The sequence below is a fragment of the Protopterus annectens genome, chromosome 7.part1, assembly GCF_019279795.1.
Source record: "Protopterus annectens isolate FY-2018-M chromosome 7.part1, PAN1.0, whole genome shotgun sequence".
In the NCBI taxonomy this organism is placed as follows: domain Eukaryota; kingdom Metazoa; phylum Chordata; order Ceratodontiformes; family Protopteridae; genus Protopterus; species Protopterus annectens.
The window spans coordinates 343812859-343830603 of NC_056740.1; the positions used below are offsets into that span (position 1 = coordinate 343812859).

The following is a 17745-nucleotide window of genomic DNA, read 5'->3' on the forward strand; positions in this document are numbered from 1 at the left end:
TTCCTTTTTCTCTAGTCATGTCTTTTTTTTTGGCATTTTCTGTTGCCATCTGCCCCCCCACACACACACACACACTTCTGATCTGATTACCATTCCATTGCTATTCTGAGCAAAGATGTCCCTTGGGAGTCAGGAAGGCTTAGTATGATGCCAAAGCCTACCTTAGAAGGTTTCTGCCTCACAATAACCCTTTACAGTTCAGAAACTGCTCTGCCACTTTGGTTTTCTCCACATACGGGGCAACTGCACAGAGAGCATTCTGAAGGGTAAAGCTGCATGCTAATGCTGCATTCCTAGGGAATGGCTAAAGCTACTTAGCCATGTGCTTTCCCCAGAAATATGTACAGCTCCCAGTTTGCTCAGCCAAGTGATTCAGTGAGTCACTCGTCTGAGTAAAACTTTATTCTAGGAGGAAAGAATGACAACAGTAAAATCACTGCATCATCCACTTACTCTTACAGGGGAAGCCAAGTGATTCAGTGAGTCACTCGTCTGAGTAAAACTTTATTCTAAGAGGAAAGAATGACAACAGTAAAATCACTGCATCATCCACTTACTCTTACAGGAGAACACGTGGTACAGATAAGTTCAACAAAGATGTGTGGCTGAGGGGTGAGAATGTGTGTCTTGACATGTGTGTGTGTGTGTGTGTGTGTGTGTGTGTGTGTGTGTGTGTGTGTGTGTATGGGGGTACCTTTGCTAATATGACGCGTGGGCCAATTATGTGATCTGCAGTTCAGAAACATGGTAAAGAGCAAATAATGAAGTCTTCCTCTTTACAATCATATTTGTCTCTGAATAAGAAGTTATGTACCTACCATAATGTTCCATGTTAGTTGTCATCTTCTCGCCTTCTTTCTTGCTGGATGGGTTCGGAGCCGATCCTCGGCTCCGACTCGGCCTATACCAAAGCTCGAGAGCTATTTACCGGCTCGAGGCCCTCCCTATATCCCACAATGCTAGGTGTCCAATACCCAGATCTCATTTGGTAGAGCTAACACCATGGAGACACCTGTCCCGACTATAAGGATTACCTACAGTGGTAACAGAGGGGGACATAACCTAGGAATAGTCCAGTAGAGGAATACGGCCTCAGAAAAATTCTTCTCAGTCTGTCCAGGCTAGGGGAATGGTGGGTGGGACGCAAGAAAGAAGGCGAGAAGAAGACAACTAACATGGAACGTTATGGTAGGTACATAACTTCTTAATGTTAAGTTGTCAATCTCGCCTTCATTCTTGCTGGATGGGACAGCGTCCCTAGCACCTTAGTCCTGGGTGGCTCATCAGAACAGACTCTTGAGCACAGTGGAACAAAACTCAGCCCGATTCCTGGAGGCCAAATCCAACTTGTAATGAGAAATAAAGGTATGAGGAGTGGCCCACGTGGCTGCAGCACAAATAGATTCCATTGGGAGCTTTGCTTGAGAAGCTACCGACGTGGCTAACACTCTGGTGGAATGAGCTTTTGGTTTTACGGGGAGTTCTTTGTGTCTTAATTGGTAAATGAAGGATATGACTGAAGCCAGCCATCTGGATAAATATACTTTAGAAACTGGCAAGCCCTGCTTGCCCTCAGCATAAGACAGGAAGAGTTGGTCTGACTTCCTAATTTGCTTTGTCCTATCCAAATAAAAACATAATTGCCTGTGAACATCCAAAAAGTGCAGCTTTTGTTCAGCTCTGTTTGAATAGTTAGGAAAAAAAACAGGAAGCTCAATAGCCTGATTCAGGTTTGTCTCAGAAGGAACCTTGGGTAAAAAGGAAGGGTTAGTTCCAAGTGAGACTCTATCCTTGTGAAAAACAAGATAGGGAGGACGAATGCAGAGGGCTTGAAGTTCCGACACTCTTCTAGCTGAGGTGATAGCTACTAAGAAGAGAGTCTTCCAGGAGAGTAACTTTAAAGAACAGGAGGCCACAGGTTCAAAGGGAGGTAGAATCAGAGAGGTTCAGATCCCACGGAGATGGGGGATCTCTAATTGGAGGCCTGAGTAATACAGTTCCTTTGAGAAAGGCTTTACAAAGTTTATGGGACATGATGCTGGTCTCTGACAGTCCAGCATGAAAATTAGAGATGGCAACCAATTGGACTCTAATGGTGGCAGAAGGTGAGCCTCCTCGAAAGAGCTCTGCCAAAAAATCCAGAACAGTGTGGACAGGGGCTGTAAAAGGATCTATATTCCTGGTCTCTGCCCAGCAGGAGAAACGTTTCCACTTACTAGCATAGGTTTTTCTGGTAGTAGATATATGTGAAGAAAGGATGATTTCATGTCGTACTAGCTGAGAAATCTGTGGAAGCCTGGCTAAGGTTGGAAGTGGAGCAACCAAGCTGTGAGGTTGAGAGACTGAAGGGATTGGTGCAGCCCGCCCGACTGATGGACCAACAGGTCCGGCACTGGGTCCAGACTCCAGGGCTGCTTCAGCAGATGATGATGCAAGAACAGGAACCAAATTTGTCGAGGCCAGTAAGGGGCAATGAGGATCATCCTGGAACCCAAAGCGGTCGCTTTCTGAATCAGTTTGGGAATTAAGGGAAATGGAGGGAATGCATACAGAAGACCCCGGGGCCAATCGTGGACTAGAGCATCTCTGGGGGAATGGCCGGGGAGGGGGAATAGAGTGAAGAAGTCTTCGCACTTGCTGTTGAGAGGGGTTGCGAAAAGGTCGCAGCAAGGTTGACCCCATCTGTAGAAAATCTTGTCCGCTACTGACTGATTGAGAGACCACTCGTGAAGCAATGAGAATGTCTCTGCTCAGCCTATCTGCTATGACATTGGACTTCCCGGGGATGTGCTTTGCTATCAGAAACCGTTGGGAAGAGATCACCCACTGCCAGAGTCTGAGTGCTTCTCGACATAAGGGGTAGGATCTGGTTCTGCCCTGCTTGTTGATGTACCACACTACAAACATATGGTCTGTTTGAATTGCAATAGTCCCGATAGGTAGAGAGTTCTGAAAAGCTTGCAACGCTAAAAGTACCGCTCTCATCTCCAAGACGTTTATATGCAGGTGGTATTCTAGGGGTTGCCAAGTGCCCTGGACAGTCCTGCCCTGAAAATGCCCCCCACCCGATCAGGGAGGCATCCATGGTCACCATGGCAACAGGAGAAGGAAGAACAAACGGTCTGCCGTGGAGAACTGTAGGGGAGACCATCCACCAAGCCAGGTGGTCTTTGCATGTTTGAGTGATCATTATTCTGTGGGACATTGGGAGATGTTGAAAGGACCATTGGGTAAAAAGCATCCACTGAAGGATGTGCATGTGGAAATGAGCCAGGGGGACTAGAATGATCGCTGCCACCATAAGACCCAATGTTTTTAGTGCAAATCTGGCCTGAATCGTCTTGCACTTCAGTAGTACTTGCACATGTCGGCGAATGTCTGATACTCTGTCTGGAGGAAGTTTTGCAGACAGATCTTTTGTGTTTATTTCTGTGCCTATAAATGTTATAGATTGACAAGGCAACAATGCAGACTTTTCGAAATTTATTGATATACCTAGCTTGAAGCAAGTCTGAATGGTATATAGTCCCTGGCTCGCAGAAGTTGATGCCTGGTGGAAGCAGTAAGGAGCCAGTTGTCGAGATATGGAAACACCTGGAATCCCCGTTGTCTCAGGTGAGCCGTAGACACTGCCATGCATTTGGTGAACACCCTGAGGGCTGTGGTGGGACCAAAGGGCAGGGCTCTGAATTGATAGTGACTGGCCCCCAGCCGGAAGTGGAGAAACCTTCTGGAGTGCCTGTTCATTTTGATATGGTAGTACGCATCCTGAAGGTCTATAGAGCACATCCAATTGTCCTGACCCAAAAAGGGTAGAATGGACTGAAGTGTGACCATCCGGAACTTTGTTCTTTGTATAGACCTGTTCAGTCTGCTGAGATCCAGAATGGGTCTCCAGTCCCCTGTCTTTTCCGGTACCAAAAAGAACTTGGAGTAAATTCTGGATCCTTGCTGGTCTGCTGGGACTGGCTGGATGGCCCTCTTTTTTAGCAGTTTTGAAATTTCCAGTACTGCTTGATCCCTTAGCGTGGGTGGGACATCTGGAAGGGATCTGTTTCTTTGTACAGGGGTGTGGACGAAGGGAATTTTGTAACCCTCGGATATGATAGTCTGTACCCATTTGTCTTGCATGAGGAGTTGCCAGGCGTCTGGGTATAGTGACAATCTTCCCCCGACTGCCTCCGAAGGTGGACAGTCAGGCAGCCCCTCAGGGGTGCTGGAAGGGTTTGTCAGAGAAAGATTCCCTGCTACCCTGATTCTGCGGACCCCCTCTGCACCTCGGGCGGCATCTATTATTGCTCCCTTCTCTGCCCCTGGAGGGAAACTTGCCACGTGCGTCAGGCATGACTACCTGGGGTTTGCGAAACCACACTTTTCCACCCTTCTGACCTTTCAGGTATGGTCCAAATGGGGTAGAAAAATGGACTCCCATGGCAGAGAGAGTCTTGCCTTCCTGCTCGCACCTGGTAGGTGTATCCTTCACCTGTGGTCCGAACAAAGCCGAACCATCGAAGGGGGTGTTGGTGAAGGACACCTTAAAGGGGTCAGCAAAGTTGCACAACCGCATCCAGGCATGTCGTCTCAAGGCTACACCAGTGCCTGCGGCCCTACTCGCCCCATCAGCTGCATAAGAAATGAGCCGCATGGAGTAGTTAACTATGGAGTTAAGGGTTGCCAGCTTGGAGTTAATCTTTTCCTGAGACCCTGCAGCAGATGGATCCTGAAGGGTATCACCCAATTCCTTAAGGACATCCCTTTGAAGGCGGGTAAAATGGCACAGGTAGTTCAGCGACCGCATGGAAAAGGTCGCTGAAGAAAACATCCGCTTCCCATACCTGTCCATTGTCCTAGATTCTTTATTAGGTGGATGGACAGGGACAGAAAGATCAGCCAACTCCTTCTTAGTGGCAGTTGCAACCACCATGGCATCAACTGGGACACTCTTCGTAAGAAACTGTTTGTCGGACGGGGCTGTAATAAAGTTTGTGGGCCTATGGGGAGTTGGTTCCACTGTGTCTGGGGCCATCCATGCCTTCCGAGCCACCACTTCCATGAGTGGGTCGAAAGGCGGAGACACCCAGGAGGTTCAGATCCCACGGAGATGGGGGATCTCTAATTGGAGGCCTGAGTAATACAGTTCCTTTGAGAAAGGCTTTACAAAGTTTATGGGACATGATGCTGGTCTCTGACAGTCCAGCATGAAAATTAGAGATGGCAACCAATTGGACTCTAATGGTGGCAGAAGGTGAGCCTCCTCGAAAGAGCTCTGCCAAAAATCCAGAACAGTGTGGACAGGGGCTGTAAAAGGATCTATATTCCTGGTCTCTGCCCAGCAGGAGAAACGTTTCCACTTACTAGCATAGGTTTTTCTGGTAGTAGATATATGTGAAGAAAGGATGATTTCATGTCGTACTAGCTGAGAAATCTGTGGAAGCCTGGCTAAGGTTGGAAGTGGAGCAACCAAGCTGTGAGGTTGAGAGACTGAAGGGATTGGTGCAGCCCGCCCGACTGATGGACCAACAGGTCCGGCACTGGGTCCAGACTCCAGGGCTGCTTCAGCAGATGATGATGCAAGAACAGGAACCAAATTTGTCGAGGCCAGTAAGGGGCAATGAGGATCATCCTGGAACCCAAAGCGGTCGCTTTCTGAATCAGTTTGGGAATTAAGGGAAATGGAGGGAATGCATACAGAAGACCCCGGGGCCAATCGTGGACTAGAGCATCTCTGGGGGAATGGCCGGGGAGGGGGAATAGAGTGAAGAAGTCTTCGCACTTGCTGTTGAGAGGGGTTGCGAAAAGGTCGCAGCAAGGTTGACCCCATCTGTGGAAAATCTTGTCCGCTACTGACTGATTGAGAGACCACTCGTGAGGCAATGAGAATGTCTCTGCTCAGCCTATCTGCTATGACATTGGACTTCCCGGGGATGTGCTTTGCTATCAGAAACCGTTGGGAAGAGATCACCCACTGCCAGAGTCTGAGTGCTTCTCGACATAAGGGGTAGGATCTGGTTCTGCCCTGCTTGTTGATGTACCACACTACAAACATATGGTCTGTTTGAATTGCAATAGTCCCGATAGGTAGAGAGTTCTGAAAAGCTTGCAACGCTAAAAGTACCGCTCTCATCTCCAAGACATTTATATGCAGGTGGTATTCTAGGGGTTGCCAAGTGCCCTGGACAGTCCTGCCCTGAAAATTCCCCCCACCCGATCAGGGAGGCATCCATGGTCACCATGGCAACAGGAGAAGGAAGAACAAACGGTCTGCCCTGGAGAACTGTAGGGGAGACCATCCACCAAGCCAGGTGGTCTTTGCATGTTTGAGTGATCATTATTCTGTGGGACATTGGGAGATGTTGAAAGGACCATTGGGTAAAAAGCATCCACTGAAGGATGTGCATGTGGAAACGAGCCAGGGGGACTAGAATGATCGCTGCCACCATAAGACCCAATGTTTTTAGTGCAAATCTGGCCTGAATCGTCTTGCACTTCAGTAGTACTTGCACATGTCGTGAATGTCTGATACTCTGTCTGGAGGAAGTTTTGCAGACAGATCTTTTGTGTTTATTTCTGTGCCTATAAATGTTATAGATTGACAAGGCAACAATGCAGACTTTTCGAAATTTATTGATATACCTAGCTTGAAGCAAGTCTGAATGGTATATAGTCCCTGGCTCGCAGAAGTTGATGCCTGGTGGAAGCAGTAAGGAGCCAGTTGTCGAGATATGGAAACACCTGGAATCCCCGTTGTCTCAGGTGAGCCGTAGACACTGCCATGCATTTGGTGAACACCCTGAGGGCTGTGGTGGGACCAAAGGGCAGGGCTCTGAATTGATAGTGACTGGCCCCCAGCTGGAAGTGGAGAAACCTTCTGGAGTGCCTGTTCATTTTGATATGGTAGTACGCATCCTGAAGGTCTATAGAGCACATCCAATTGTCCTGACCCAAAAAGGGTAGAATGGACTGAAGCGTGACCATCCGGAACTTTGTTCTTTGTATAGACCTGTTCAGTCTGCTGAGATCCAGAATGGGTCTCCAGTCCCCTGTCTTTTCCGGTACCAAAAAGAACTTGGAGTAAATTCTGGATCCTTGCTGGTCTGCTGGGACTGGCTGGATGGCCCTCTTTTTTAGCAGTTTTGAAATTTCCAGTACTGCTTGATCCCTTAGCGCGGGTGGGACATCTGGAAGGGATCTGTTTCTTTGTACAGGGGTGTGGACGAAGGGAATTTTGTAACCCTCGGATATGATAGTCTGTACCCATTTGTCTTGCATGAGGAGTTGCCAGGCGTCTGGGTATAGTGACAATCTTCCCCCGACTGCCTCCGAGGTGGACAGTCAGGCAGCCCCTCAGGGGTGCTGGAAGGGTTTGTCAGAGAAAGATTCCCTGCTACCCTGATTCTGCGGACCCCCTCTGCACCTCGGGCGGCATCTATTATTGCTCCCTTCTCTGCCCCTGGAGGGAAACTTGCCACGTGCGTCAGGCATGACTACCTGGGGTTTGCGAAACCACACTTTTCCACCCTTCTGACCTTTCAGGTATGGTCCAAATAGGGTAGAAAAATGGACTCCCATGGCAGAGAGAGTCTTGCCTTCCTGCTCGCACCTGGTAAGTGTATCCTTCACCTGTGGTCCGAACAAAGCTGAACCATCGAAGGGGGTGTTGGTGAAGGACACCTTAAAGGGGTCAGCAAAGTTGCACAACCGCATCCAGGCATGTCGTCTCAAGGCTACACCAGTGCCTGCGGCCCTACTCGCCCCATCAGCTGCATAAGAAATGAGCCGCATGGAGTAGTTAACTATGGAGTTAAGGGTTGCCAGCTTGGAGTTAATCTTTTCCTGAGACCCTGCAGCAGATGGATCCTGAAGGGTATCACCCAATTCCTTAAGGACATCCCTTTGAAGGTGGGTAAAATGGCACAGGTAGTTCAGCGACCGCATGGAAAAGGTCGCTGAAGAAAACATCCGCTTCCCGTACCTGTCCATTGTCTTAGATTCTTTATTAGGTGGATGGACAGGGACAGAAAGATCAGCCAACTCCTTCTTAGTGGCAGTTGCAACCACCATGGCATCAACTGGGACACCCTTCGTAAGAAACTGTTTGTCGGACGGGGCTGTAATAAAGTTTGTGGGCCTATGGGGAGTTGGTTCCACTGTGTCTGGGGCCATCCATGCCTTCCGAGCCACCACTTCCATGAGTGGGTCGAAAGGCGGAGACACCCAGGAGGTGGAGGGGTGAGAACTAAATGCGTCCAGGTACACCGACTCATCCTCGGAGGGGTTAAGGGTAGTCCAGTTCCCCCTCTGCCTAAGGATCTCAAGGATGTCTGAAAAGGAGACATCCTCAGAGGGAGACCTTGGGAACCCTTCCAAATCCTCCAAATCGGTGTCTGAGGTGACTGACTCGGAGGAGACAACATGTTTCCTCTTACATTTTCTCTTCCGAGGGCGCTCCTCTGAATGATCAAGGGAGGCCTTGGAAGAGGAAGACACACCCAATGGGGCTACCTGGAGTGTCTGTTCTCCACGCTTGGGGTCAGGAGGGTGAACAGAGACCGACATAAGCACCATGGGGGGAGGAGCCGAAGGAGTCGATCATGGGTCTGACCCAGGAGTCAGTATGCTATCGGGCAGGGAGGAAGGTCCCCACTCCGAAGAGATGACAACCCCCCGGCACCGAGAGTGATGGCTCCGAGGCCGATGTTGGGGCCGAGCTCACCTGCGCCGAGGCACCGAGAGGGAGAACGGGGTCGGACAAGGGTCCGATGCCACTCTACCCCTCGGAGCCGACGAGGGAGTCTCGGCGCCCGGATCCCTCCACGGACGGAACCAATGAAGAGAGCGGAGCCGACGAAGGAGCCAAAATGTGTGGTATCAGCTCTGACATACCGACGACTTAAGCCCCAATGAGCTCCGGCTCCGAACATAATGGAAGAGTCGGAGGAAGAATTGTTGAAGATGCAGGGATAGCTGCAATCTGTTGAGAAGGGCTAGTCAACATTTGGGCAAGTGCCTGCGACTTAAGGAGTCTACTGACCACCCTCTCAAGGTCGTAATCAGAAAGCCTGGAAGACCGAGAGGAATGTGACCTATGGCTCCGCTCCGACTGTAGTAACGGAGATCTCGGAGCCGAACGAACAGACTCCAAAGAGGGAGATCTCGAGCGTTTTCAGCTCAGAGAAGGCTCCGACACTACAACAGGAGCCGACTGAGATCTCAAAGTGTCGATTCCAGCTGGAACCGACGAGGAGGCAGTAGCTCCGCTTGGCGACGGCTCCAAACAGGGAGCCGACGGTTTGGCGGGCTTGGAGGGTTTACCCGAAGAAGGCTTAGTCGGGGACCCTTCAGGCTTAAGTAAGCCCCTCAAAATAAGTTTGTTCCTACGCTCCTGCAGGACTCTCGGACTGAAGGCATGACAGACCGAACAAGAGTCCTGCAGGTGTAGGGGGCCCAAACAATACAGACAAGAAGTGTGACCGTCTGTCAGAGACATCTTCTGACAGCACGAGTCACAATTCTTGAAACCTGAGACCTTAGCATCCTTAGACATAATGACAGTACAAAAGGGTACCAAGGAAATAAGTAACTAGTGCCTAACACACAACACACACACACACTAGAACTAACACTACAATAATATAGTAGTACTAAGAGAAATAATACTGCTATAACAATATACAAATAACAAGACTAGTAGAAATATAAATATATATAAGAAAAAACTAACTGTACCCTAAAGGGTGGGGGGGGGAGAAACTCTGAAAACTAGTAGCAAAGAGAGTTTCTAAATGGGATTTCTCAAGGAATCAGAAAGGTGGCACTAAGAGGAATATATCTAACAAGAAATAGCTATTTATATATAAATAAACTTAGTAAAAAAGTTTTATACGACCTAGAGCCGGTAAAAACGCAACCTCATAGCTGAAGTGGCAAACGAGATCTGGGTATTGGATGCCTAGCATTGTGGGATATAGGGAGGGCCTCAAGCCGGTAAATAGCTCTCGAGCTTTGGTATAGGCCGAGTCGGAGCCGAGGATCGGCTCTGAACCCATCCAGCAAGAATGAAGGCGAGATTGACAACTTAACATTGACACTTTCTTGATGTTGTACTAACTGACCAATCTACATTATGCAATCAGTGGGAATGTTGTGTATTTTATTGAATCTTAGCCCTCATTTTAGACTTGTTTTCTTCATGGTTTAGAAGTATGACTGTATCTGAGTCTGATGATATGAACAGTTACGATTGCAGGACTTCCTGTAATGGTGCCGAGCTAAATTCACCTAGTCAGTGCCAAGTAAATTGATAAAAAAGTAATTTAAAATGTGTAAAAAAATAATGGAAAAGGTCATCTTTCAGCAAACTCAAGCCATTAATTATATCCCAAATAAAGGGAATCAGGAAAAAAAGTAGCTAAAAGTGGAATTGCATGAGTGTCACAGTCTCAAAAAAAGTCAGTAACTCAAAAAATAATATACATATGTGCATGTGTATATTTATATATACATATATATATATATATGTATCTATATATATATATATATATATATATATATATATATATATATATATATATATATCTAGGTTCATAGGTTGGTACTAGGCTATCAGCCCTAGGGCCTATACAAGCCTAGCCATAACAATTCCCTGGCTATTTCTTCCCACACTATTTACTTCCCTGGACCCCTGTCTTGCAGGGCAACTGACGTGATCCCTGGGATGAATTTCCTTTCTCTCATCCAGTCGTCAAGGTTCCTTTTGAAGAGGGCCAAGGAGGCGCTCTGCTTGATATGTATGGGCAGTCTATTCCAGAGTCTGGGGAGTCTCTGGGTCAGGAACCTATCCCTCCAGCATGCTTTGTTTATTGTGATGACAAGGTTTAGATCCCTGGAATGTGTGGTGCTGAGGGATTGGGATTTCTTTAAGTGAAGCATGTGCAACAGCTCTGGGTTTGGCATGGCCTTGTATGTTAAGCAGAGATCGCCTCTGAGTAAACGATATGCGACAGAGTACAGCTGGAGTTTTTTAAGGCTGTCAACATAGGGCATCTACTTTAGGCCTGTGATTCTTTTAGTGAGGCATTTCTGCGGCCTTTCCAGTTGTTGCAGATGTCTTGAGAGGTACATATATATATATATATATATATATATATATATATATATATATATACACACACACACACATACACACACACACACACACACACACACACACACACACACACACACACACACACACACACACACATAAAATTCTATATAGTATGATCTGCAGTTCAGAAATTATTCCACTAGATGTTGCTGTTACTAGAAATGGGTGCTTTAGGATAAGTATCTAAAGTCAGTAGAACAGGTGGGTTCATAGGGAAGTAAAGTCAATTTTTTCAGCTAATAAAAATCATATTTCAGTCATAAACCAATAAATATTTAGGATCAGAGCCATAGCTATGTCATCTGGAGCCCTGGTAATCCCCAGAAATGGCACCACTTCAACTCAAAGTTATACAAGTTCCTTGCTACAATTACTAAACACAATCATACACTGTAATTTAGTGTACTGTACCTAAGAGCTTGAATAAGAGATTGAATACAGTTAAACGTGTTAGCTGTATTTAGTTTCTTACTACATAAATATTGGTTTTCTTGCTAACATTTTTTTTTATAAGTAGGCACGTTGAAGCACACTTAAAACATGCTGTATCCTATTGCTGTGTGAAGTGAGTATTCTTGGAGGGACATGACAGTCAAAACAGCACTTTCTAGTGACTTCCTCGAGGGACATAATTTACTACAAGTAGAAAAATTATTACCTAATTTATCAAGCAAATGTAAGGAAAATTTTACTTTACTCTGTGGAAATAATATGTCTGAAGCAATTAAAGTAAACATTTATTGAACATTGCGGAAATAATACACACAAAGCAACTAAAAAAATGAAAGAAAGTCACATAGACATAGATAGACCGATCTGATTTGTAGACAGGCTAATGGCCACAAAATGAAAGTGCAACTATATGCTCATATGCTTAGAAGATACATGACTGGTGAAAACATCTGGTCAAACACTGATGTCCAATTCCAAATACATAACTTAATTTCAAAACATGCACATATTTCCTACGGCAATAATCTTTATAATGTACATCTTAAATTAAAGTCAACCCCAGGAATGAGTGCTGAATACCTAAACGATATTATTGTGATATGAGAGACCAAGTCACTACACTTTTAATATGAAGATGTGTAATCATGCAATTTTGTAATTTAGACAATGTATCTAATCAAACACAAGTGCAGTTAAGATAATTAGAGAATGCAACACTTGAAATAATACCCAGTAAATGACAAAACACGTTTCATTAAAATGTTCTATTACATTTACCTTTTTGTTGTCATCCAGTACTGTGTTCATGCTTTCTATCCATAATGTATCAATTGGTCCATCAAACACTACCCATTTGCGGTCAGGTGTTTCTGCAGATGCAAACTCACGAAAAGTGTTGGCAACAATACCATCAGTCCACTAAAGGAAATAGCAGCATTAAACATTAAAAGTTAGAAAATATTATTCCATGTTGCATGCTAAAAAATTTACAGTCCCCACTGATCAGCAAAATACAGTAATATTATATGTGTCGTCCCTCATAAAATACTCTAGTGGCAAGAGAATTATAAAGTACCATAGCTTCTAATCTGTAGACCAGGTAAACAATCCAGGAAACTGGACTTTAAGAATGAAGTTACATAAAAAACATGCTACAACATATTTTTATGAGACTGTCTTCTAGCGGATCGTCTCAGATACCAGTATGAAAACAGAGAACGGTTCAGCTAGACTGCTGAAAACTGGGCAGCTACATAAATGTCTTCATGTTTTAGCAGTAAGTTTATAGTTATATTCCCAATGCTAACCCAGTTTGATTTTTCACCCCTAACCGGGAAAAAGCAGAAAGAAGAAGTCAAATTTCTGTCTCCCCATTAAGTAGTTGAGGTAGTTTAACACTACATTTACAGGTTTTTAGGTTCTTTTACATAGGTGTGCAATGTTTTTTAGCATATTAATTTATGGATTAGTTTAGCATTGTCTCATTAGGTCATTTGTTTTATAATAATTATGGAGTATTTCACCTCTCAGTAAGGTTTATCACAACACTTTCTTGTTCTGTTTTATTTTAAGTAGCATTCAGCATTATTATGAGTAACAACTGTTTCACTGTACTGCTGAGCGACAGGTGATTATTGCTTCAAAATTATATAGGTAGTGATGAACTGAAACTGTCAATTGGAAAGTTTAAAATTAGAATTGTATGTAAGTACACATTTGGCATTTATTAAATATTTCTTCTGTGTTGTGCACTGTTCTTAGGAGGGCCATTCATCTATTTTATTTATGTGTTATATCTTCATGAATGGTTTACTAAAATAGAACTCCCCTATCTTGTACTGTGAAATAGAATTAGAGTAATTGTCCTTCCTAGTATATATTCTCAATTAGTATAATCTAGATTGAACCATATTTCTGTTTGTATTTTACTAACTACTTACTTTCTTTATGTAAATAATTTGTTTTGTATTAACTTCAATGTGGAGCTCTTCTCCCCTGGCCTCTGCTGAAAATGGAAATGTATCCAGTTGGACTAGCCCGGTAAACAAATGTAAAATAAAAAATAAAAAAATAAATATTTTTACATTTGCTGAGCAGGTGTCTACACTGCTCCAAGGACCTTTTTCAGGCACAACCCATGCCCAAAGTCACACTTACAGTGACAACATTTTAGGCTGATATACTGAATATGTTAAAACACCATTACAAGGGGCTGTGAGTTCTCATAATGGTCAAAGTGTTAACCTCAGAAACACAAAGTACAGAGTCTGATGCTCACCTCTGGTTACTTTCTGGTTATTGGCTAGGCATGGTGTAATCGACAGATTGATTTGCCTATTATTTACCTAAGAACAATCACATTTGCATATACAGTAGCATAAAGATAGGCAAACTTGTGAAAACTTGTGAAAAGTATAGCAAATACATACATATATACAGTAGCATATTAAGTCTTCTCTGCACAATATTTTTAGCAAGGAATCATCTGGCAACCAGGAGAGCATATGGGGGATATTCTAGTGTTGCAGTCAAATTACCAGTAGATTAATGAGATGAAGTATAAAGTTAGCCACAAGAAAGAAAGTGTGCAGAAGTAAAGTGGATGTCAAAGGTGAGGGGCAGTATAAAAATATAAAAGCAAACTAAGTATGCAGTTTAGGGCAAAAATGTTTATAGTAAAGACATGACAAGGAAACACGCTGTTGCACGTTTGGTTACAAAAGGCAGAAATTAGGTGACATGAAAAAGGGGTAGGGGTAGACATTACCCACAAATATCGAATCAGTGGCATTGGTAGTCTTCTTTGATTTCTTTGAGGTGCACAGAGATGGGGTAGGTTGTTTGAAATACAATAAATGAATGCTGGAGCACAATCTAGTGCTGCTTTTAAAATATTTTATGCGCTCTTTGCTCTGTGCTGAGGTACATTTTAAAGTAATGTCCAACACTTTTTTCTAGTTAAAAAAAGAAAAAACTTACTTGAAGCACAGAACAGTTGGCAATATCATATTTCAATCAGTCTGCTCTACTTAGACATAACATAATTGTGGGAGAGATTCACTTATTTAAAGTTTTAATTGATAAACATTTGTAAAAAACATAGTTTTACAGAAAAAAATAGCAGCTTTGCAATTGTTTAGTGATTAACCCCAACCCCGCCAACGCGCGCACGCGCGCACACACACACACACACACACACACACACACACACACACACACACACAGACATCTGTTTTAAAGTAACAAGAGAAAACATGGAAAGCAAACAAAAGTGATGCTGGGGTTTATCACTCATGGACATGATCACTATTTTGTGTGAGCCATCAAAACAGTATCATTACTATGCAGTGGATGTCCCCCACCAAAAATGATGCAAGGGCATTCACACTAGACTTCTAAGTACCACTGGTATTTTAAATCTTAATATTTTACCTCCACTTGGATTAGAAATTATTAATTTTATTCCAAATAAGTGATCACAAGCATAAAGAGATTCTGTGCTTCATGTTAATGCTTTTTAGCTAGAAAAAAGTATTGGACATAATCTTTAAGAAAACAATATAACTGTTGAATGGTGCCCAGTCACTCTGTAGAATTTTACCGACTGTCTTCAGTAATTAGTGTTGTGCCAGTAAACTACAGACTGGTGACTATGATTCCTCTTGTTCAAGAGTGAGACCAGGAAAAAGCCCAATAAATGTAAGCTTCTCATGCATTGCAACATCTGTTTCAAGCTAGTTTCTGGATCAGCTGACAAACTCTTGTTAAATGCTCATTGTTTTCTTATATCATCTCTACTTCTTCATATACTCAAAAATATATCATGTCTACTGAAAATATTGCAGTGTAAAAATCTGAAGAGTGAATATTTACACACTCAAAACTAATTGCACTTTATAAACAAATGGTTGTAGAGTTCTTGTAAATCTGAGGCATCCAAATTAAAGTCAAGTGCACACTTTCCAAGAAGTAAGTTGGGACTGTATCATTGAAAACATAGGAACAAAACTACAGGACAGCCCCCTATCCTCAGCACACAACTCAGTATGTCCACTGTAGTCATTATCACCTCTCAGCTATTACAGAAATTAATCGAAGTTCATTGGGTAAAAGCAATCAGAAAAACAGGGCAGTTTTTGTGTGTGTGTGTGTGTGTGTGTGTGTGTGTGTGTGTGTGTGTGTGTGTGTGTGTGTGTGTGTGTGTGTGTAGAAGACAAGATTGGATGGAAGTCAGGTTGGAAACAAAAAAAAGTTATGTACTTACCATAACATTCCCTTTGTGTTGTCCATTTTCATTCTTCCCAAACATGTGGTTTGGATCCGATCCTTGGATCTGAGTAAGCCCCTTTTTTTTACAGCTAGTGGCCTAATGCAAACTCTCCATCTCCTACCTTACCCATAATGCTGTAGTCCCCCTCCATACCTCAGATCTTGTTTGCTGCTTTTTATCGTTAAATAACAATATAAGTAATAACGAATATATGAGAAACCACTATCTGGAGCTCAAAAAGAGGAACTTTGGTTCCTCCAGATTCATCTCATCCTTCCTGAAGTCATAAACAAGAAAGGTACAGGAATGGAGGGGGGGTGTTGAGGAGGGCTGAAAATGGACAAAACAGATGGAATGTTATGGTGACTACATAACTTCTTTAGCTGATATTGTAAATTTTCATTAATTCCTCAACATGTGGGACAGAGTCCCCAGCTACCTGAATCCTGGGTAGACTCTAAGAAAGATATTCCAGAGTACTGTTGAGCCGAAGGCTGCTCTTCCCCTAGAGACCAGATCAATTTGTAATGAGCATTAAAAGTATGAGGATTAGCTCAAGTGGCTGCAGCACAGATATCATCTCTGGAGTACGTGGAAAGAAATACTGAGGAGGTTGCCATGGATCTAGTTGAATGAGCCCTCAAAGGTTTTGGCAGGGATAAACCCAATTTATTGCAGACAAATGAAATGCTATCAGTTAGCCACTTAGCTAAAGTTATCTTGGTAACTGGATTTCTCAATCTCTATTCTGAAAAGGAAATAAATAATTGATCTGATTTTCTGAATTTGTCAGTTCTGTGTAGATAGACACATAATTGTCTGTGAATGTCCAACAAATGTAAAATGAAATATAAAATACTGGATGCACCACCGCAGGACGCAGTTTAAAATATTTAATTCAAAACGAAACACACAATCCAAATTTAAAACAATGTAGAAATCCACAGTAAGAAAAGCGCTTAGAGCTATTAGCCTTCTTCAATTCATAAAATTCCTTTGGTTAAGCACACATAAAAAGTATACTTCATCCAATCACTAGAGATTATTAGCAACTTCCATTTTTACTCTGAAATACATCATAGGGACCAGCCCTATTTTTTGACAGTTAGGCGACGATTTTTCAGGATAGGTTTTAAAGGGATCACTGAATTTATTCCTGGTGGTTTCTGAGCTTTAAGATTCATGACGCATCTAATTTCCCATGTTTCTGTAAAGTTATGTACATCCCCTCCTCTATTATTTATTTGAATGAGTTCTATAACTTGGAAATGAAAACTAAGGGTGGGGCAATTATTGACATGGCTTGCTAAACAATTATGTAGGTTCAGATGAGTTATGTCTCTTAAATGTCTAAGAATACAATCTTTTAATCATTGGTCTTCCTTACCTACATAAAAGGCAGAGCACTGTTTGCAGGTAGCTAGATAAACCAAGTGTTGGCTATCGCATGTAGCATTAACTTGAAAAAAAATATTTTCCTGTATTAGGATGCTTAAAACTTAAAGCGGGGTTTATAGATGAACAAGCCTTGCATTTTCCACATCTTCTAGTTCCCAAAACATTTGGAACTGACTTGTGCATATAACCATCTTTGTTACAAAGTAGTCTCTAAGTTATTTCTGTTTTTAAATATAACACTTGGCTGTTCACCCACTAATTCTCTAATTTTGTCATCCTCTTGTAAAATAGGCCAATATTTTCTAATAACTGCACACATCTATACATTATCTGAACTATAAGTAAGTGTACACTTCATCTGTCGAGATACCATTCTACTTGTTCACCTTGACAAATCAGATGAAGACTGATCATAGTAGGGGCGACCTTTAATGTTTCTTAAAGTATCAAAGTCCACAGTCATAGTCATATCTTGTTC

The 17745-nt window shown here is 43.3% G+C and overlaps 1 protein-coding gene across 1 annotated transcript in view; it reads right to left on the reverse strand.

The window, feature by feature from the left end:
• The window catches only part of DNAH12 (dynein axonemal heavy chain 12), a 4520724-nt gene that overhangs the window by 2216986 nt on the left and 2285993 nt on the right, over positions 1-17745 (reverse strand). Inside the window, exon 29 of the mRNA XM_044078497.1 lies at positions 12377-12517. Coding sequence (XP_043934432.1) covers positions 12377-12517 — 141 coding nt within the window. The remainder of the gene's footprint in view (positions 1-12376; positions 12518-17745) is intronic.